Source organism: Haliotis cracherodii, unplaced genomic scaffold, assembly GCF_022045235.1.
Source record: "Haliotis cracherodii isolate W230 unplaced genomic scaffold, xgHalCrac1.p SCAF_1, whole genome shotgun sequence".
Lineage (NCBI taxonomy): Eukaryota > Metazoa > Mollusca > Gastropoda > Lepetellida > Haliotidae > Haliotis > Haliotis cracherodii.
This window is the reverse complement of record NW_027266264.1, coordinates 81,577,332-81,601,653: the sequence shown is the minus strand read 5'-3', so window position 1 is coordinate 81,601,653 and position 24,322 is coordinate 81,577,332. Positions and strand designations below refer to the sequence as shown.

General features: G+C 39.5%; 1 protein-coding gene across 1 annotated transcript in view; it reads right to left on the bottom strand.

Moving 5' to 3' along the window:
- LOC139445206 (adipokinetic hormone/corazonin-related peptide receptor variant I-like) overlaps positions 1-22,191 on the bottom strand; it is a 66,447-nt gene extending 44,256 nt beyond the window's left edge. The window contains exon 1 of the mRNA XM_071226374.1: positions 21,254-22,191. Within this exon, the coding sequence (XP_071082475.1) occupies positions 21,254-21,880 (627 nt within the window). The 5' untranslated portion in view covers positions 21,881-22,191. The remainder of the gene's footprint in view (positions 1-21,253) is intronic.
- Positions 22,192-24,322: the final 2,131 nt, after the last annotated feature.

The window sequence follows — 24,322 nt, the reverse complement described above, 5'->3', positions numbered from 1 at the left end:
GTACATCACGATATAGTCCAAAGGAGAAGTCCCAAAAGCATGGAAACATGCTGCGGTTTTCCCGCTTCTAACGGAAGGGAAAGACGAAGTCCTACCAAACTCTTATCAACCGATCTCACTCGCTTGAAACATGTGCAAGCCATGGTTACCAAAATGCTCATGCATTACCTTAAAACTGGCAACCACATCAAACCTGATAAACGTAACTTCATAAAGGGACATCCATGTCTAGATCATATTCTAAAACTGGAAAATGAAATAAAATGCTGCAGTGGACTTCAGCGGGGGCACGGGTGGCTCAGTCGCCTTAGGCGCCGCGATTCGTTGTGCATCCCTTGGGCATGCCAGAAACCTATGATTGTAGGTTCGAATCCCGATAATGTTTCTTGTTTTGTCAGCGCCATACCCGTGCTCGTGGGTTTCACCAAAGTCGTAAACGTCTTAGACCTGCATTACTTCGGACTTTCCTTCCACATAAAGCTGACACGCCGTGGTATAACTGGGATACTGTTAAAAGCGGCGTTAAACCAAACTCACTCACTCACTCTGGATTTCAGCAAAGCCTTCGACATGGTATGGCATGACGGACTCAAAGTATCACTAAATGGAGTAGAAGGCAACATGGCAAACTTCATAGAGAGCTACCCGTAAGACAGGTCGCTATCAGTTAAAATAGGGAGCAATCAATCTGACCCTATGTCACTGAACAATGGCACGCCACAAGACAACGTTATAAGCCCACTAATTGATCACGCAACTCTCCCACCCAAACTTCTAAATTCGCTGATGACGGTGCAATATGGGTAACCCAGGGAGATGTTCCTCGAATCAGAAACTCAAGTCAGCCCTGGACGGAGTAGATCAATGGTGCTATAAATGAGGTTCACCCTTTCAAGTGAAAAATACTGTGGGAGTTCTATTCAAACACAGGGGGAAAGATGTCATGATAACCAGTCTCTCAACAAACGACAAAACAATCAAATTCGAAAAATCCGCAAAATGTCTAGGGATGATTCTGTGACGTTAAATATTAACTCACTCACTCACTAGAGATGAGTCTATATCAACAACCCACTTGGAGCAAACATATAGAATATGTGGAACACAGGTGTCATAAAGATCTGAACGTATTGCGGGCAATATTGCGTATTGCAGTACCTCGAGGGACACACAGCTGGACCTCAACAATTCACTTATCAGATTAAAAAAAGACTATAGTTGTGAGGCTTTTCACTAAGCATCAAATACTGAGCCGCCTCGACAGAATACAAGACGAAGCCCTAATGCTAATCACAGATGCAGCAACAGGTACTTCACTAGAAGCACTACAAGTAGAAACTTGAAGAAGGCTATATTATCGTTCTGGCGACGAACATCAAACCCATAACCATGACACTAAAGTCATCCTATCAGACTTGCTAAGTGCACTTCAAGCCATCAGCGGCAGAAACTCAAACTCGTGACCAAACGCTGTCAATAATATTCTATACGAATATACAAAACTATCGGACAAAGGCCCATAGGTGGACATGTGTTGGATCCCGTCATACATATATATTCATGGAAATGAAAAAGCAGACACACTGGAGAGGCTAGCTCTAGACAAAGCAGGGATACAACCTATTACCTTTAGTAATCTAGAGAAACAGAGCAGACAGAGATAAAAAAAATATAATCATATCAATATACGAAAATAGAAATGTTATCGATACAAAAGCAGAAATTTAAGAATACTATAACTCAGAACAGATATGGGTACCCGACACACACACACGAGTCCCAAAGGGGGACAAAATGCCGAGACTGAAGGAGACCTCCTCCTCCTCAACAACAACAACAACAACAGCAACAACATCAACAACACTTTCAGATGACTAACATTCTGATACTGAATTAAAAACAACAGATCTAAAAAGCATTATATGTCGTACACTTACGTTCTGGATTCTGTTCCCAAACTGAGGACACAGGGGACGTACATGAAAGTTATATTTCCAGATGTGCAAGGCACTTCTGTAGAGAAATCAGTGTCTGAGGTGTTTTTTTCCAGGACAAACACATTCACTGATCTTTCTGACTTTTTTACCTAAACATTGTTCATTGTAAGGGACAATGTCGCGATTTAGCATTTTCGCAATCTCTAACTTCGGCAGAGTAGGAAATGTAATAAGTGCAATCTAGCGCCATCTCTACCACAGATCAGACATGGCGTACAACCTTCATGCGATCTGACATTCTCCTACTTTCAGCAGATGTCACGGAAAAAGCGACAACAGGACAACGCCCCTTACATTAATCCATACATTTCGGAATGTTTTCGGAATTGACCCGTGTTTTACGCTTCATATATAAAGTCTTTGGATTGAACAGAGCATGATGCGATTGTTTAGATGAAGATTTATAGATACAGGGAGATGCATCAACCAAGTCAGCGAACCTGACCACACGATCCTGTTAGTCGCCTCTTACGACAAGCACAGTCGCCTTTTACGGCAAGCATGGGTTGCTGAAGACCTATTCTATCCCGGTTCTTCACGGGCATGGAAGTAGGTGATTGTCGACATACATTATTATTTGTAGACAGTCGGACGTTGGACATGAAATGATCCGCATATATTACTGTTGAAATAGCATGTGACATCAATCGCTCGTTAACAAATCTGAAAGGTTGAAGGGATGGTTTCTCTCAGAATAGGCTAAAGGTACAGAGGACATGCATCAACATGCCTCACCACCCTATCCCGTTAGTCACCTGTTACGACAAGCATAGTCGCCTTTTACGGCAAGCATGGGTTGCTGAAGACCTATTCTACCCCGGAATCTTCACGGGTCATTGCGCTTGAAGGGATGGTTTCTCTCAGAACAAACTATAGGTACAGAGGCGTACAGATCTTCACTATACCTAGTCACCGTAGGTGTGTGTTTGAATGTCATTTGTAGCTGTGAAGAGGAACCGGCTTGTGACGAGACGTGACAGACAATATTAACTATGGGCTAATAAAACACGTTGTGGTATCAAATTCAACACCATTATCTCTTTTATTCACTATGAACACGGGTCAATTCCGGAAACAGCACATTCGACAGTACTCAAATCCTAATTTGAAAATGTCTTTCTGATAGCATTGAAATGTATGGATTAATGTAAGGGGCATTGTCCCGTTGTCGCTTTTTCCGTGATATCTCCATCAAACTGGAATCAGGCACCTGTGATGCCTTTACTTAAGAAAAGTGACAGATCTCTACCGGCTAATTACAGACCTATTCTATTAAATATGTATAAGGCTCTGAGCCGGTCACAGGTCACCCCCTTCCATCAGGCTGCAAACACTCATTCCAGACGCTGGTCACTCCCCTCTGCCAGGCATAAACACTCACTCAAGGTTCAGATCACTTTCCGTTGGGTTCAAATCAATTCCCTACATATTTTTCAGTTAACTCATTCTACTGTTCTGTTTTGGTGTACAGTTCTGACGCTTTCAGATGTTCATATGACCTTCTTCATACCAGATAGGGAAGTAGGTTTGTTGATTGTTTATTTGTTGTTTACGATGAAAGCACCAAACAAATCAGCGAGTCTGGCCACCCTATCCCGTTAGTCGCCTTTTACGACAAGCATAGTCGCCTTTTACGACAAGCATGGGTTGCTGAAGACCTATTCTATCCCGGATCTTCACGGGTCAAGGAAGTAGGTGATTGTCGACATATATTATTATTTGTAAACAGCCGGAAGTTGGACATGAACTAGCTGTTAAAATAGCATGTGACATCAATCACTCGTTACAAATCTGAAAGGATGTCTAATTTTCCCCTACACAGTGTCAGATCTCTCAAATAGTTTAAAGTCACTAGTGTGCCGCCAGGGGTTTTCTTATCATAAAATATCAAGTTTTTGTCAAACTTCGACGCACGAAAAGAGTAAGATACATCTATACAATTGAGAATAATCATATCAAATACATATAAAATATATCTTTTCGAGCATATATTATTTGATTTGGATTTCATAATACTAGAAATCACGGAATATCCTAATTGAAAACTGTATGTTTATTACATAACATATACAAGTGTAAAAGTAAAGTGTATGCTATGTTTACCCATTACTCGGTTCTTTCTGTAGTTTCTACTCGGTTCTTTCTGTAGTTTCTACTCGGTTCTTTCTGTAGTTTCTACTCGGTTCTTTCTGTAGTTTCTACTCGGTTCTTTCTGTAGTTTCGATCTTCTTCTGTTCCCTTTTCACGAAAGGTATGCGGGCATGTAAACACCATATTTTGTCGTCAAACTAAAGAAAATCTTCAATACTATTAAATGTAAACAAAAGCGACAAAACCCTCACCATATTCGATTACGATTTACGATTCAGATAATATCATGAGCATGCGTTTAGGAATCACCATTAAATAGTGATAATACCAGGTGTTATATTGTAAAGAAATGTTATAACATGCTATTACTCGATGGCCAGGGACAGCCCAACTGGGAATCATCGGTTAAACATCAGCTTTATTCATGTGGTTATGGTAATACACTATATGGACAGAACAGGACAGGGATATACCAGATGATTATATCGGCGATTTTACTCTGACCTTGGAAGATATTTACATTCAAAATTGTCATTGTTCTCCACCATTATCCAATAAGCTACCAAGTTATTCCTTCTTTAAAAACAGTTTCCGCGCAAAGCAATATTTATTTAATATAACACTAAAACATTTCGAATTCAGATCCAGATGTAGCTGTTTATAGAGACGATAAGATATATGTGGATATCAAGAGAACACAGAATTTGTCAGTTTGTGATTTGAACAATGTAAAAAATGAATATAATTTCTAACTAATATATCCCCCATTGTAAGAAGAACTCAGAAAACAGGTCATTGATAAGTATTACATCCGTTATCCTAGTTCACAGAAGTTTGTGTCCTTAATGGCAAGTAACAGAGTAGTAATAACGAAGAATCGGTCAGTGTGCATGTTGTATGCTATGAACATAAGAAGTTAAAAACATGTTACTTGATAATTGTACATACACCCATTACTATATGACATGTACTATAGACATGTGACCCCTCAGTATTGTGAATAAACAGTATTGGACCTTGGTCAAATCTTCTATTAACGTATATGAACTCCTTATGAGACGGCAAGTTTGCAAAATTCCAACAAATATAGAAACATAAATGTATTTCAGTAACGAAATACTTTTGAAGCAAGACTGTTCATATTGTGAAGGGAAAATAACTCACTGTCCATGCAATGTAAAATATTGGTGTTTCGTCAGTTTGTAAAGAGTGGACAAATAAATAAGACTTAGTAGTGATACGGATCCTCGAAATTCTGACCGCATGTACAGGGCGGCTCAGGATGTATAGGACTGGGAAAGCGAAAGTATTAGAAGACACATAATTTATTAATCGCTTGACGATCAAGAATTCTTCTGCATGTTTTGTTTTTGGCGATGTGTCAAACGCCTTCGCCTTCTACTTCACAGAAATGAAACAGAAAGGTCTTGTCAATAGATATAAATCATCAGCTAAGTATGTCAGAGTTGCCGTGCCACAGGGATCAGTTACCGGCCCATGTGTATTTTTGATACTAAATGGATTCAACAAATTAATATTTTACAATCAGCTTCTATATTGGTATTCTCCTTTTGGTTATTCAAGTGCAAAGGGAAAAAGTCAACAACTTTATGTCCTTGAACGTACAAACTACTCATTTACAAACTCTGTTGAAAGAAATATCAAATGAAGGAATTCTTCCATGTTTACAAACATTTCTATATGTGATTAGGAATCATCATCTGATTCACCATTTCGATTTCAAGTCTGCTAAAACCATCTTATAGCAGCCAAATAATTCCAATAATTATATTGTATACTGAAATTACACAGTTAATACCTCACCTTCTGTTTCTACTCATGTGTTTATTTTCAACAGATAATTTTCTTTATTTGGTCATTTAGTATTTATTAGATGGTCACACCCTTAGTTAAATTATCTTTGCTCAAGCTATCAAGTTATTAAATACTAGGTCGCACTGCACATTGCACATATTTGATATTTCTTTAAAAAGATAAACATGAATAAATGTCTTTGATGTCAATATATTAATATTCTAATAAAGAGAGGATATCGTAAGTGGTTGACTCTTTTCCAATCCTATTGTGTTTTGTTAATAAACTATGTTTAAACATGTTATACAGCTAGATCTGTGTTCACAAATACATGTTGTACAATGTCTTTCCCTCTATAAACAATCTTATGCAGCTAGATCGGTGTGAACAAGGATGTGTTGTATAATGTTTCCTTCCCTATTCACAATGTTATAAAGCTAGATTGGTGTGAACAAGGATGTGTTGTATATTCTACCATGACATTGATGAATGCTTGATTCTGATAGGTTAAAAAGAGGTTTCCTTTTTGCTACGGAAACCCCTTTCAAATATAGTAAGCCTTTTCACAAAAAAACGTGCGTATGAATACATAGATAGCCTACATATCGATTCAAAGAAAATGGCTGCCGATCTATCACCCCCCATATGAACTGTAAAACATACATGTGTATCTATATTTCCTCTAATACACGCTGGGTCTCTAATACCAGACAGGTCTCTAATACACGCCGAGTCAAGGGCTCTCGCGAAATTAATAGAAGGCGTATAGTGTCAAACAGAGGAAATACGGTAGTTTGATATCAGATGTTTGGGGCGTTCTGGGCCGCAACCCTGACTGCTTCGATGATGACATTAAAAGATTTAACGAAGGCATATCTTTTGCATACAAATGAAATGTTTATGAAACTGTTAGATCTACAGAAATGTTCTATGGTGACCAGAATCGGAACAATTTAAGCTATTTCCTCATTGAAACAACCGACAATGAAAGTAAAATATAACATTATAAAAATTGTTTGAAAAATACAACATTACATCAGCAGGGACAGTTAGTCAACGTGTTAATGTTGAACAGCATCACACTGTGCATCAGTACTGGGTTGTCTTCTGGTTTCCTCCGTTACTGTTAACAATTTCTTTGGCAGCCATAACTGAGAGTGCAGTGCAGATGGTACAGTGACAACCGGGACACGTTAGGACGGTTCTCATTTCAGGGTGGGGAGGTATAATTCAAAGATTCACACATTCAAAATAACTGAAAGAGTGATATCTAATAAAAAAATAATAATAATAATAATTGCTCATTTTTTATTTTTTTGGTAACTTTTTCTGAAACCCACGAACAGGTAATTTCATATTGAAACAACCGACAATGAAAGTGAAATATAACATAATAAAATATGTTTGAAGACATTTTATTCATGACAACATGGTGTTTACAAACCTTTTTCTGATCGATATCCATTACCAACTCCGTCAACCACCACCGTTGGAATTTGGCAGGAGGGGATTTGAAAGTGCATCAGAACACACTCCCTTTCGAAAGTCCACGAAAACAATGTCCCAACTGAAGTGACAGCTTATTAAACTTGATGAAATTCATTTCAGAACACGCACAGTTATGAAAATTATACACGACCTACTATTTCTGGACCACAAATGTCTAAGTTCTGTCACTATTTGGCTTTGGATCCGTGAAATCTTGAAATTGACAGGTCACACCATGCAGATTCCTCGTTTCAAAATATCCGGCTCGTCTGCAGCCTAAACAGTGGCTGTTCAGTCATACTCAGTTCCATTAGTAAGCATATGGATGTACCAGCAGGCTCGATCAATCCCAGTAAATCTACAGGTAAATGTTGAACCACATCATAGATCGGGGTTGTCATCTTGCTTCTTTTAACTAGATCAAGTTAATGTAAACACATGATTGTCAGCCATTGACAGCTGTGAGGTGTGAGTAACCGTGATTTAGGTCAAGTTCTGCCACATCCAAGTTCGGGGTAGAGAGGCATTTACTTTGATGTTATTCTTGTTTACTGGGGGTAATTGCTATGTAACTAATAACTCTTAGACATGTTAAATGTATATAGGAATGTTTATTCATAAAGTTTGCTGTAGAAATATATTCGTTTAGCATTTTAAAACCTTTTTTCTATTACCCGTCACCCTTACAATAGAAATGATGGCATGTTCGATTTCCAAGAAATGACCTCTCTCACAAATTTCCGAGAAACGACAGCCAAGTCCACAGTGTTCAACAGTGTGCAACAGTTTGATAGAAATTAAAACATCTTTCTTTGGATTAAGTTAGGAGTGTTATTTGTCAACTTCGTTTGAAAAACTATGTGTTTTGGACACTTATTATGAACTACTCACGACTTTGGTGTTTTTTAATCTTGAACTTTAGTAATATTTGTTACATATACACATACCTGTGACCACTTTTCGGAATGTTCTAAGATCGCGGACCTGTGCACCTGTGTTATTGCGCGTTGCAAGAGAGCGCCGTTTTCAAAGCGTAGTTGCAGTCATGGTAGAATGGAGATAAACTTACTGTGTTTTGAAATTTGATGTAGTCCCACTGTAGAATAGAAACCTCTTTATTATAATTTGTAACCTCGCGCTAAAGCGCTCGGTTCAAAATTATAAAAAAGAGGTATCTATTCTACAGTGGGACTACATCAAATTTCAAAACACAGTAGGTTTATCTCCTAAATGATTCCCTCGCTATTCACAAAGTTAGACAGCAAGATCGGAGTGAACGAGGATGTTTTGTACAATGTGTGTCTCCACATGCACAATGTTAGAAAGTTTGAGCGTTGTGTGAATCACACAAGCCATGGACAGACCACATGAGGCGATTTATGCAGCGATGACACACTTACGCATTTCTCAGACAATGCTACTCAAACCGTCGTTTTGTTTCCGCTTTTTGTGTTGCATCACAGATCGAAAATGTTGCTTCAACCTGTCATCAGGGTTCGCATATTCGTTACGTTTACAGTTCGACGTTGCTACTTCGACCTGTCAACATGGCGAGGTTCTTGGTTTGGGCTTTCATATTTTTATTAATATATTAGCCTTTATATTATTCAGTACTGTCAGGGCAAGTTAGACTAGTTGTACTTCTCAGACAGTGATTCGACTATCCAAGCCAATCATGTTGGTCCCACAAGCATTAAAGACATTAAGTTACATATATTCAAATGTGATTGATACCTCAGCCGCTTCGTTCAATCGAAATGTTTACATCATTGTGACCATTTGTCTACGTTAGTCTGCAAATATAAAGTAATTTTGGTTCCATCAGCTTAAAAAATTAAAGTAAATACCAAATCATTCTAGAAGCCAAACAGACGGGTAAGGGTAACGCAGACATTATCAAATCAGTGGAAAGACATTGGCTATTTAATGAATATTGAGCAATATAAGATCATCGATATACCTTAAGCTTAAGATGACTTTGACAATCTGAGCAGAAATTCTGATTCATATGCACATAGAAACAGATCAGCATGAAAGGGAGCACAATTGATGCCCATGAGGATGCCTTCTTCTTACTTAATAACTTACCCCCAAATTTTACATAGATGTTATACATGAGGAAGTTCAGCATTTCACGTGTTGTCTTCTCAGTAAAACCTCTTATGGAATTCCCTTTCATGTTTGACAAATTGTCCTGAACCTCTGAAGTTAGATATGTAACTGTATCCATGGTCATCACGTTTGTGTGACAAAAGTCCTTCGGTTCATGGAATGAAGGTTTTACTTAAGTTTGTCGTGTGGGACAGTAGTGTACAAAGTTGAAAATTCCACTTGTCTCAAATACTTTCTGCGAATATGGAGAAAGTCCTTTCTTGATAGTATTAAGTATTATGATTAATCAATGAGACAGGGATTTGGTAGTACATTTGCTGGACACAACAATATATCTCTCTTTGTACGGATTTTTATGGAGATTTGGAATCCAGTGGAAAAGAGGAATAGACATGTCTTCAGGTTTAGAGCCCAGAAAAAAATGTTGATAGTACTGCTGCATAGTTTTGGCAGATTTGCTTCGACATCACCCATAATGATGTTAAACTTGTGATCCCGATTGGAGGTGAGGTGAAATTGGGTTTAACGTCATGTCCAAGATTATTGCACTTACATAGCGACGTGGATGCACGTTTGTGTGTGTGGCTGCTTGTACTAGTCCGGATCGGTGTCGATTTATAGTGCAAGCTCACTGAGATACCATGCCGCAGTTTAACCTGAATACCCCACTCAGAAACAGTATACTGACTCCGTGCCGATCAGACGACCAGTCCTTGTTTTAGCTCCTTAATGCCGAGCGCCAGACAGGGTAACAACAAGTACCATCTTTTAACGTCTTTTGGTATGACGCGGCCGGGGATCGAACCCCGGACCTTCCGCTTTACGGGCGGACGTTCTACCACTAGACCACGGAGGCGGTCTATCCCGATTGGAAGGAGGCTGATAACGATATTTGGTTCATTGTCAACAAGAGAGAAGTAACCTGTGATGATATGACCAGAAGCTTGGTAACAGAATCGTGAGTCCTGGCTTGAAAAAGACAAGCTTCCATTCTCGGTTCCAACCACTTCCGAAACGTAATTACACTGTTGTAACTTAATATCAGAGATGAATGCCATGAAGAATAACGCTTGAAGCACACAACCGACAACGGTTCTTTATCTTGACTTTCCCCTTGTCTTGTGTGTATTAAGTGACAATGTTTAACTGACATTTTTGTTTGTTTGTGGTTATGAATTTGTGTACTTATGTAAGGTATGATGTTCGGATTATGGTATAACGTTCGTGTATATGTATTTGTATATGGGCCTGGAGCCTTCATGCTATGCAGAAAACGTCTTCTTCACCGCGAATAGCTGCTAGGTTGGTTGAGCAATAATTTCTCACTTACTCACTCGTCTTCTACAAATGTCTTTCCCTCTCATAACATAGATGATTGGATGTTTAATCTGTATGCTTAAATAAGTAAACAATTGTGGTTCGATTATTACCAGCAATATACTGTAAAGTGTATTTTGGAGTGCGTAAATATGTAGAGACTAAGTCAGGACGAAGGAACGTAACACTGCGCGTGATATCAATCCCCATCATTTACTGTGTATCTGATGGGTTCTTTACACTTACATAGCCTGTGACTGTTAGTGTCTCGCAGGAAGCTTGAAAAAGGACTTCGCAAGTCAAAACAAATTACACATTTCGATTGAGAGAATCAAGAGCTTCAAAATGATATAAAATGAGGTTATACCGAGATGCCCTTTATTAAAAGTTCCCTTTAGCTGCGACATTACAAATTATGAAAAATCGACGGATTTGACATTACAACATACAGAGGACATATTAAAACCTTGTGGCGTATTTGCAAGAATGGCTTGTTAAAATACGACAACCATGGCAACACACTGAATTGCGGAGACAATCGTATTAATAGAAGTTGATGCGATTCAACTGATGAAGATGAAACGGATCGTCAGATTTCAGTCGAACACATATTATTGGAAAATGGTTGAGATGGAATGAATCATACACTGATCACTTCAGAACGAATTTGTAAATCTTCACCTAAAAGTTTTTACTATTTTATTCATTTATTTTACAGCATTCCTCGCAAACCTAATCCGAGAAGCAGGTATGTGACCATTCTTCTTGTCGGTTGCAAAACGAAAACTAAAAATACGGATGCCTTAGTCACAATACAAACTTCACATCTAGCCACATAAAGAAACTGTGCACGGAGAAAATATATTCTGGATTGAAATACAACACAGCAAGAACAAAATGATGCAGACGCTGTAGCAGCTGAATGATCGGACCATAAGAAAATGTCAACGGGACCTGAACAACATCTGTTACGATGACGTCAGAAGATCAAAATGGAGTAGGGGGTCAAACGACAAAGTCACAAAGTCAATAACGGGTATGACCACCCTGTGCGTGAATCACAGCAGGGCATTCGGTGCCGTGCTGTTATCCCACCCCAAATCATCACAGAGCCACCTCCAAAACGATTCCTCTCCACAATACAGTTGCGTGCATAACGTTCTCCCAAACGCCGGTAGACACGTTGGCGCCCGTCGCTGTGGGAAATGTTGAACCTCGATTCATCTGTAAAGACAACATTTCTCCACCATATTCGAGGTTGGCGAACATGTTTCGACACCATCTTAGACGGTTGACTCGATGACGGTGTGTCAGGATGGGACGTATGGCAGGGCGTCGTGATCGAATCCCGTACTGACGTAAACGATTCCCGACAGTGTTGGGATGGATACGGCGCAGTCCAGGAATTGTCTGGAACGTCGTTACTGCCGTTTGGAACCTGTGTCGGAGATGTGTAACTCGAATCCATCTGTCCTGTCTTGGCGTCGTTTCTCGGGGACGTCCTGAACGTGGGTGGTCGGCAACGTCATTTGTGTTCTGATAACGCCTCACCAATGCCGATATCGTGTTACGATGGCATTGGAAATGTGTTGCCACCTGTTGTTGCCTCATTCCCGCTTGGATCATTCCAATGGCTTCATGACGCTGTGCAGCTGTCAATCTTGGCATGATTTGCTTGTGATATGCTTGTGTCTGCGCCTGAGAAGTTTTGAATTTTTGAATGACCACAGATCATGCTTTCCAAAGTGACAGCGAATTTTGAGTTGCACATGCTGTGTACAGCTGCACAGGATGCACGTGCAGTAACACATTGCACGTCCATAGGCCCCCATCAATGACGTCATATCGCATGGCACGTGCATGAGCGTTTGAATGTCTCCAATAATTGCTGTGTTCAAACCTATCTTTCATATATGGACGGTGTGCCCTTATATCTATATTTTCTGCGTGCATAGTTTCTTTATGTGGCTAGTATACATGAAATGTAACATGTTCCCCGGTAAAATACTGAAATATGATTTAGCCCGATCAGTATCCAGTTGATTTGAAATCTTTGAAACCATCGACGGGATTCAAAATATTGTGAATTTCCGATTCTAATGTGATATCTAACCCTTGGATAATGAATCTATCACAGCTGTTCGTTTCGATGGCATTTAAGACACACACACACGTTGAAGTAACGGTGAAGAACAGTTTGTCTCAAAGACATCTTTACATCCGAAAGTAATACTTCACGAAACACTGCACACGAAGGAAATATTGTTCATTTTCACAATAAATTCATGAAGGAAATTATTTAGGTTGTCACGAAAAAACATGATAAACTCGTCTTCTACCCGGCTATGTGCTGCCGAAAATGTTGACGAATATCCTGAAGTGGGCAAGACTATACATTCACAATGTTGCTGATCATGAATGAAATATGGATTAGTGGCAATTTCCAGTTTTCATAAACAAATCTGAAGACACCCGTATCGTGGAAATATCCCCTTTCTTATCGCCCTTGAAGTTTAAAATGTATGCATCTCGCACTGTGGTCTTCTGACAGTGCTACCTAGAGGTGAATATTATGTAACCTAGGCGTTCCTGTGACATCTGAAAATGAGATATTATTCATTCAGGTTCAAAAGGCTGTTTGTATAAGCTACTATTTTTCTTTGTAATCATGCAAAACCATTTCGACCTCTACAGTTTTAAAACAACGTGCATAGTTTCATAATCAGTCCCTGCACCGCGAAAATGAGACCGTTCCGTTCTCAGTATCAGCTTATCTCGGCATGTAGTTACCCAATTAAATGTTTAATGTCAGATATACACGCCATGAAAAAGAACAATAACAGCACAAACTCGACCACATAACGGCATAATTTAGAACCATGAACCAAGTAGCTTCAGTGTACATAAGTCTGTATCCAGAGCGTTGCCAAGTGGACGATTAAATTCAAATACTTCATGTCCGTCAAACGAAAAATACAAATTGATAACCTTGTATGTCTTTATAGAAGCAATGGCTTTGGAACTGAGAAATCAATAAAACATTTTGTTAATAAATGGCAGCTATCAATCAATCGAAACATTAATAATGTAAACTGAAAAGGTCAACTCACTTTAAAAACCAATACTCGCTTTCTGTATATTTTATCTTTGAATCATTTGAAACTTATATATAATGATTGTCATCTTGAATTCTGGCAACCATAACCTTTCAAGTAAAGCAATCGAAGATTTAACAAGTAGAGACATTTTCCAAGAAGTCGTGTATACCATGTTAAGTGAACATCCTTCCAGAATCCCGGATGAAATGTGGCCATGTATTTTTTGTAAGCATATTTCATAAGCAGTTACCTTGACTTTCAAACTCAGTAAGAAATTTAAAGAGAGTCAATATTGGATTTACATCTAATCTGAAAACATCACCACAAAAGTTTTGAAACACTTGGTAAGATTACAAATTTTATATGTTCAGCTGTTTAGGCTCTGAAAGCGGACGATGACCCACCAAGGGCGCCAAATCTTTTTATGTTTCTTTCTGATAATGGCTACGATCCTGTAATTTATTGGTTTAGAAAGAGTTAGCGACCAACAAGCTCAACGTGAATTAGAAACAGCATATATATCATAGAGTTAACTGGCCACATATTAATGCAAGGGATTGCTCGATTGATCAAATAATGCTTGAGGAATCTCAAATGCAAATCAGACTGTCAATACGTTTTTCAATAATGAATATTGGAATGGATAGGATTCAGAATTCTGTTTCACAAACTGGGATGAGTCCAAATAAGTAACATACAGCCAAAGGCAGAAATCAATGAAACTTTGTCATTTTTCAACTATTTTCGCAAATAACCGCGTACATCGCAATGCAACTATTATGTTTTAAACTGTTTCTGCTTTATATCTATTGCGTCATGACGTATGGATACAATCACCGTGGTGTATATCCACTGCTTCATGTCGTATTTATACAAACACCGTGGTGTATATCTACTGCTTCATGTCGTTTCAATAGAAACACCGTGGTGTATGTCCACTGCTTCATGTCGTATCAATACAAACACCGTGGTGTATATCCACTGCTTCGTGTCGTATCAATACAGACACCGTGGTGTATATCTACTTCTTCATGTCGTATCAATACAATCACCATGGTGTATATCCACGACTTCATGTCGTATCAATGCAGACACCGTGGTGTATATCTACTGCTTCATGTCGTATCAATACAGACACCGTGGTGTATATCTACTGCTTCATGTCGTATCAATACAGACACCGTGGTGTATATCTACTGCTTCATGTCGTATCAATACAAACACCGTGGTGTATATCCACTGCTTCATGTCGTATCAATGCAGTCACCGTGGTGTATATCCACTGCTTCATGTCGTATTTGTCGTATGATGTATTTTGGCATCTCTTCATGATATCATTAATCAGACAAAAATACTTAAACTTCATAATTAACAGTCTACATAGGGTATTGCTCACACCCGAGTTATTTTCTACCTTGACTGTTTATGTCACTGGTTGTAACGTGTATTACCGGATCGGTATTTATATGTCGCACCACTTGTTTACCAATCACGTCCATGTATAATTTAGGGAAATGTAATATATATTAACCAAATTAATTATGCTCAAACCATGATGTTTATACATTGCGTCATGTATCAATACATACATCGTGGTAGAGAATGGGCAGCCCTCCAGTTGGAACTTGATCGTATTCACAGGTTCAGATATCGCTTGTCTCTCTGTTTCAAGGACATTATAACATCTGTGGCCTACCTGACAACAACATATTGTTGTTTGGTTTTCCTCACATGTAAATGCTGGTATAAACTTTATTTTTCTGAAGATACTAAAATGCGACATCTTTAAACCAAAAACGTTAAGAACAATCGTGATTGCAACGATTTCCTATTCTATTAAAAATAAGTAAGTGATTTGTCATTTAGATGCAATTGCATAACACTTCAACAACTATTTGGCCAAAAAATCAACTGTCTTCTTCCGAAATCGCGTGTTGACATTTAACAGCTCGGTCATCATCCCTTGCACGACTTTTTTACAGCGCTCCTCAGAACAAGCCCCTTGGTAGACGGAGGTGACATACTCGATTGCATTGTCTTGAGATGTTTCATGTTAATGGAGATAATTTAGACTCACAAGTCTGCTCCGAGTGATCATTCAGCATTGTGATAGCAGAGATTTCAACAGCTTAAAATGGACGCAGAAATAGATCCGAATAACAAGATGTTAAACCAGTTATTACCTCACAACTGATTGACGCTTCATCACGCGATTAGTGCGTGTGCTTATGTCATAAAGAAACGATGATTCAGAGTCTTATAATAATAACAACAATTATAGCAACATAACGAACGTGACCTTGATACCTTAATGGCCAGGGGCAGTGGGTAGCCTTGTGGTTAAAATGTTGGCTAGCCAGGTCGAAACCCCTGGTTCGAATCTCCACTTTGGAAGCCTCCGGCAGGGATAATGCTGTATTAAGTGGAAGTGAAACCGCACTCATTCACTCCTTCAAATACACCGAAATACAATAGAAATAAGTATATCTATGAACTACTACTACTACTACTACTACTACTACTACTACTACTACTACTACTAATGCCAACATTCGTCATGCGCCTTTGCATGAAGTTCCAACGGTAGCAGTCCCGAAATTCCAAATGACCGTTCACATTATTATCCACTCAAGCAGTTGTCACTGAAGACCCACACATGGGCTCGCTTGTCTGATGGTAGCCTCAAAGATTCCGACCCATCTTTTGTCAATGATCTTTCTGGTGATCACTTGTATATTTTGTTTGTGTCATTCAAGAGTCAAATCTGTGATTTACCGATCGAGAAACAGGCCAGTTAAACAATTTAACCAATAATTTCCACAGAATCAACTTGATAATTTAAATGAAATTATTTCACTCAATCTTAACGCGGACTGCTCTTTGCATGACAATATCTGATGCGTGTATGCTGCTGCTCGAACACTGTAGGAACTCCATACAAAGACAATAATCCACCAAAGGTATATTAAGAAAATCATCAAAAGAAAAACCGGTTCCAAATAAAACTAAATGAGACAAGAAAAGATATATCCTGGATAGAACTTTGCTTGAAATTACGTTCCTCAGGATAGTCAATGTCAAAACGCCAAAAGACAATTTGGACAAATGTATGCATTGATGTCGATCGAGTTTATGTGCAGTGTGTTGGGAAAATCAGCATTTTTGCCCCGCTTTGGCATAAACACAGTATCTTAAGCGACATGATGGAATGGTTCGATCTTTTTATTACCGTCTTCGCAATGCTTGTGGTTTTGACACAGAGGCCCAGCCATGGTACGACCATATACAAAATCCTTTGGAATATGCCCGTATACAGCCTCAGACGTATCCAGGCCAGCAAGCCTGATCTTGTCCTTTTTGGTAAATCCAATGCAATCATTTATATCATTAAATTTTCTGTCCCTATTGACACTAATGTGATTGACGAGATTGAGGAAAAACATGGCAAATATGCTGATCTCACTTTCGAAATGTCACGAATGCATCCCAAGTACCAAGTTGCCCGACTCCCCATTGTTCTCGGTGCCTTAGATTTGGTACCTCACAATCTGTTGACTGACATTGCCAGGGTAACCGAGTTTGTTACCAGGAATACAGCCCTTCTGGTGTTCTGGGTGGGTTTGACCAGGCAGCGCTTCCTGTGAGAAGTCCCATTCGCTGTCTGGGCTGCGTGTAGAGGGGGCAAGGGCCCTGAGCTGATGATGAGCATAACTAGCCTGAGTTTGTTACCAGGAATACAGCCCTTCTGACAATCTGGGCGTTGGGGAGTCTACATATTAAGTTCTGGGTAGGTTTGACTAGGCAGCGCTTCCTGTGAGAAGTCCCATTCGCTGTCTGTGCTGCGTGTAGAGCGGGCAAGGGCCCTGAGCTGATGATGAGCCTGACTGTGCACAGATCACCCAAACCCTCTTTGCTGCTTTTTACATTCTTCGCAATATGTTGTTGGCGCACAACACTTACCCATTATGCTGCATACAGTAAACTACGGTTATAACAAACTAAAAGGGACCACTAATTTTAGTTCGTTATAACCGTAGTTCGTTACAAGTGAATATACAGCATAGTAGAGCAAATGCCCGGGGCCAACAAAACAATGCGTGATATCCGCCAGTTCGTTATGAACGTGTGTTATAAACGTACTGTATTTTGTAATCGTAAGTTTAAAGCACACTATGCGTGGTGGAATCATCTACAATGCTTCACGAGACATGACCAACAGACAATCACATTTTCATGCATCCCTGTTTGTTCACAGCGTTCATGCCTGCACTATGGCCAGTTTTAACACGATGGCGTGCAAGGCTGCAGGGCACTTGACTATCGCTGCAATCTTCTTCCCGCATAGCGTGCATGACTCCGTGCCTTCTACGCAATGCCTGATAAATGTACGTTCTTCGTTAAATATTTAGCAGATGCTTCAACGGTATGTTATACTACGTTATCGCACACGTGTATTTAATGTACGGTACAGTGTTACACATGCATTCTAACGTATAACTAACAATACAGTGTTCGATGTATCTAAACAAATAAATAGCAGAGAGCTAGGCGTGGGGCGACGTCTCAGATACGCTAGAGCGCCAGACATGTGCCCAGACGTCTCAAGTATATGCCCCAACGTGTCAGATATGCTGGAGCGTAGGGTATGTCCCCAACGTCTCAGGAACGCTAGAAGGTCCAACATGTGACCTTACGACTCAGGAAGGCTACAGCGTTAGATATGTGCCCCAACGTCTCAGATACGCTCGAGTTTCAGGTATGAGCTAGAACGTCTCAGGAACGACATGTTGTCAGATATGTGCTCCAACGCTAGAGTTTCAGATATGTGCTCCAACGCCTCAGATACGCTAGTTTCAGGTATAAGCTCCAACGTCTCAGATACACCAGAGTTTCAGATATGTGCTCCAACGTCTCAGATACGCCAGAGTTTCAGATATGTGCTCCAACGTCTCAGATACGCTAGAGTTTAAGGTATGTGCTCCAACGCCTCAGATACTCTAGAGTTTCAGTTATGGGCTACAACGTCCCCGGTACGACATATTGTCAGATATGTGCTCCAACACTAGAGGGTCAGATATGTGCTTCCACGTCTCAGGTACGACATAGTGTCCGCTATGTGCTCCAACACCAGAGGTCAGATATGTGTCAGATATGTATAAGTCTCAGGTACGCTAGAACGTCAGTGCCCCTTGTGTTTTTGTACCGATAACTTAATATTCTGAAGCAGGACTCAATATTTTCAGTAAATGTTGTGCACATTTATGTGGAACAATTGTTCGTTTTGTAAGAAACCACTGACACCATGTCAACAATATCAAATGATCGACAGCAGCAAGTATCGGCGATGTAGCAGACCATGCACCGTCTGCAATAACTTCGTAATACGTCTTGACAAGCCAGTCTATAGATCATATCTCCTCAGGCACATAAGAGCGGTAATAGCATATACTACCGAATCCTGCGCTCATTCTGTATGCTTAACCGAAATAGGGACGCTATGGATCTGTTGCCCACATCTGGCGTGCAAACAATTAACAACGCAAACATCAAAAACAGTTACACTAATTCTATGACCTTTTCAAACAAAATATACATGTGTCATTCTCTACATTTTGTGGTATATTTGACGGCAATATGTTACCTGGGCAGCATCAGGGGGCGCAAATTACAGTATAATGACGCTATTGAACGATTTTTAATGGTTGGAAAATAAGCTTGTGATTAGTCAATTTTCGGTGAAACTGGTGGCCATCCTTTTTATATATTAAGTCAACTTCGAATGAAAAAATATAGGTTATAATTACTAAGGATGGGGTCGCAAAGATACTCAACTAGCTACTCAAAGCCCTATATTACAATGGCTGGATGAAGTGTTGTCCAATGTCAGATATTTTTATATTTTCATTTGGTGATTCATTTGTGTAGATTTCCTAATATGTAGGGGATGCAAGATCTGGTCTTTTGCTTGATTAAACAAAGGTTGCAGAATATTTACAGTGAAAGCTGGCATTTCTTCGCGTTTCCTCAGTCATTACAATGATATAAGGTTTGCTGAAAACCAGCAAGGTTTATTAGTATGTTAGATGATAAATCTCCCCCCTCTCTCTCTCTCTCTCTCTCTCTCTCTCTCTCTCTCTCTCTCTCTCTCTCTCTCTCTCTCTCTTCTCTCTCTCTCTCTCTCTGGGATTTCATCATACGAATATTATTACTTTTTATCATATTTTTCGCTATATATCAAAATTGAAATATATATAAGTATGTTTTTAAATAATAATAATGACAATCATGAGCTGTCATGGAAATACATAATGGGCGTTTGTAGCTTTTTATTTACTTGCGATTACTCCTCTTAAAGGCGTAGACCCCCTTTATAAGGCTTGGCTAATTGGCAGTGCTATCAAATTCGATTTACGTCCCTGAAGTCCCTGCTGGTTCGCATTTCACGACGTACATCACTTGAGCGGTTTTGGATAACTCATAGATATAGAATTATATGTTTCATATGGTGTTTTAATTACATTGTCAAGACAGAAAGTGTGAACCGGGCCGAGGAGCATACTTCCCCTGTAATTTGTTCAGGGCAAGGTGTACGGTGATGAATCATCATAGCTCTACCATATACTGTTTATGTCATGGTTCTGTGAATAACCCATAAACATGAGTAATACATATCCCCCATGACCGCCAACCAATCCCACCCTTAGACGCTAAGGTAAATGAACAAGCATTTGCCACCAAGGTATACTAATGTAAACAACAACACATTACAACCTAGACATATGTATCTAAATAAACCACATATAGACCTCGGATACTTAGGTAAATAAACAACCTACATCCACTCGGATACTTAGGCAAATAAACAATACACAGAATCCAAGAAATTTCAATTAAACAGACATGTAGTCGCTGACCATACTAAGGTAAATATACAATATGTAGCCCCTGGACATATTTGGCTAAATAAGCAGCATATAGTCCCTGGACATAATTAAGTAAATAAACAACATATAGCCTATGTTGGTTGGTTTGTTTGTTGTTTAACGCCGCACTCGGCAATATGTACTAGCATATACTTGGGGGAATATACAACATATTGCCCCAGGAAACACAAGGGTAAATAAACAACATATAGCCTCTGGATATAGTTGGGTAAGTAAGCCATATATATCCTATGTGTATACTTGGGTAAAAACAACAACATATACTCCCTGGATATACTTGGGTAAATTAACAAAATATAGCCCCTAGACAAACTTCGATAAATAACGACATATAGCCCTTCCCCGGACATATTAAGGTTGACACACAACATCAAGCATTCGGGGCTCATACCTGCGGCATACTTGCAATGACACTGAGCGTCCATGCCACACCCAACATGATTTTTCCCCGGCGGTCTGCGTCGTGGATGCTCATAGGGTGCACGATGGAGAAGTACCTGTCGAGGCTGATGGTGACGAGGATGAAGGACGACAGGTAGAATCCAAACGCCCTACAGAACATCATGAATCTACAGGCCAGATCTCCAGCCTCCCAGGCAACAGTGATGTGCCACACTGTCTCCAGGGGGAGCATGATGAAGGCGACGATCAGATCGGCTATAGAGAGATGCATGATGAAGGTGTTAACACGCGATTTGAAACCCCGACTTCGGAACAGGGTCACAAAGACGATAAGATTTCCGGATGCAGCGACTATGAATAAACATATGTAAGCTATGACGGATACCATGTTGTCATCATTGAATGTCATCTCCCGCGGTAAAGGTGTGGAAAGTTCAGACCGGTTACAAGCAGCCAAGCTGACAACTTTAGGCAGAGCCTGGGTGGGGTAGGACAACACGGTCGGGGGGTCAGTCGTTGTTGGGCGAAGCGGGAACATGGCCGAGCAGTTGTTGTTATCCGCTGCTCTGTAGGAGAAGAAATGGGCTTGGTGTGTACCCATGCCGAACTGTAGCATCACCTCAGCCTTGTTTACATCCCTACTCCCCACACACTGACTGCTGCTATGGCTACCTCCGCTTCTCGATACGCTGCCGATGTGGTTACACGGCCGTCTCGCAGCTGTGAAGTACTCAAAAACTATTTTGATTCCGTTAAACAGCTTCGATTGATGGGTGACAACTGTTCGCAATGTCGTTAACGCCTTCTGCTTGCATACACCAGAGACTGGACGCCGTCAGAGAGCACACAGATGAATATGCGAGCTAATTTCTGTCGTTATTACACTAAAATGAAAAGTCGCGCTTGCTGTGCAGTCTTTCCGCTTACAGTATCTCTCCCGGAATAACCTTGGTCGTTGTCGATCAATCCGCCACGTACACACGCCCGCTTTGACTGGATCTGGCCTTTCAGTAACTGTTCTCTGTTCTTTGTTCATAGTCGATTGACTCCTATATATGTATCATAACAGCTGTATTGCTTGTTAGTGTATGTTATGATGATGTGTACTGCATAATATAACATAGTAGGGGCACTACTATCAAGGCGTGCTTCTCTGTTTATCTCTATGTAAAGCTTATTTGATAAACTGATTAACGAACATAAACTTGTGAACATTATTAGAATTGACAATATTTGTTGTAAGAATGGATTCAGCAAGTTTTTAAAAACTTTTTTGATACGTATTCCTTTTCTGGGCCAAAATTAACAATATTCCAGCTATACTACGGTGGTCTGTAAATAGAGTAGTTTCAGACAAGATATAAACAAATGAAGGAATGAGATAAAATAATCAGCATCTTGTTACATATTCGAGGTAATGAAACCTTCACAATAATATATTGAAGAGCACCTCCTGTGAAATCCTATTCCATCTTGAAACGTGTATTCCTCATTAGGAAGTGTTACGCACGTGTCATTCCAGCATGCATGATTCTAATTGCAATACTTCGATGTTAATGTTTCGGGTTATTTTTGGACTGGTGCCGCCGATGGGACAAGACAAACACATTGTCGCGAGCATCTTCAATCAATCATCAATTATTTCTAAAAAAAAAACCCACACGATAGTGCAGGAGAAAAAGTTTCTTAACATAATAATACATTTGTATTTAGCACGATGTAAAAATTTACAACTATTTGGCGACAATTTAACATTTTGCTTGAAACTTTGTATGACCATATAAACAGAAGCACATACACAAACAAGCACACATACCTAATAAAGCACACATACATACAGTCACACTCAAAGGTACTTAACTATTATACTTATGAATGTTGTAACGTTCTTGGTATTTTTTTACATTTCTGGTCCTCAACAATTTGTTATTATATTAGGAAACTGTGTATTTTATTCGGGATAAATTTGGATCTGGATTCACATTTAAACAGGTAGTGGAATTCATCGGCAAAAGCTGACGATATGCACAGTTTACATGTCATAAATTCTCTATCTATACCAAGCCAACGGTCAACTTCGACAGGTAGATTATGGTTATAGGTTCTATGTTTCAGAACAGGATAATAAATGTGTTTAGATAGGAGAGAGTTCAAATGGCGAGATGTTTTTATTAATATTTATAATACCCCTTTGAACTATCGACGTCAGATCTCCAATTTTGAAAGAACTGATCTTTTAAATTGTTTTCAATCTGAGCAATTAGCAAATCACTTGAACCGCTTTGTGGGTCATACAATTCATAGGTCAGTTATAAAGTATTTACCTCACTTTTCCTATCCAGGCATTTTGCTCCTTATCAGATAAAAAATGCAAATGAGCGAACTTATAGATACGTTGCGATAATTTCGGTGCAGGTCCGGGTTTACAAAAAAAAATGAGTACCCGTCTAGCTGCATACATCGATAAAGGTATTCTGCATAAAACCATAACATTTGGGATCCAATTCTAAGACCGCAGGCTAGTTTAAGAATTTCAAATAATCTTTTCAATTATGTTCATATTTTCGTATGCCCAAATTCCACAGCCATATAATAATATTGGTAATACCATTCTACTAAAAACTAAGATAGTCATTCTCAATTTTGTCAGCCCCTGAGGTTTTGTTACGTGTAAGACTCTTAATGGACTGTAAATAATCGAGTCTGAACCAGACAATCCAGTGACTGATATTATGAACATCGATCCACACAATCGGGATATGATGACATGTATCAACCATCAACCAAGTCAGCGAGCCTGACCACCCGCTCCCGTTTGTCGCCTCTTACAACAACCATTGTCGCCTTTTGCGGCAAGTCCTGGTTGCCGAAGACCTATTCAAACCCGGATCTTCAGGGGTCGATATTGTGCTTCATGAACACACGCTTACGATAGAGTCGGAGAAGTACAGTTTTCTTATGATAATGAAGAAACGGTTTTGTCGCGTTTGTTTGTATATTTGTCATAATTCTTAGAGTCAATCGCGGATAACACCTCGCCATTAAACTAAAAAATATA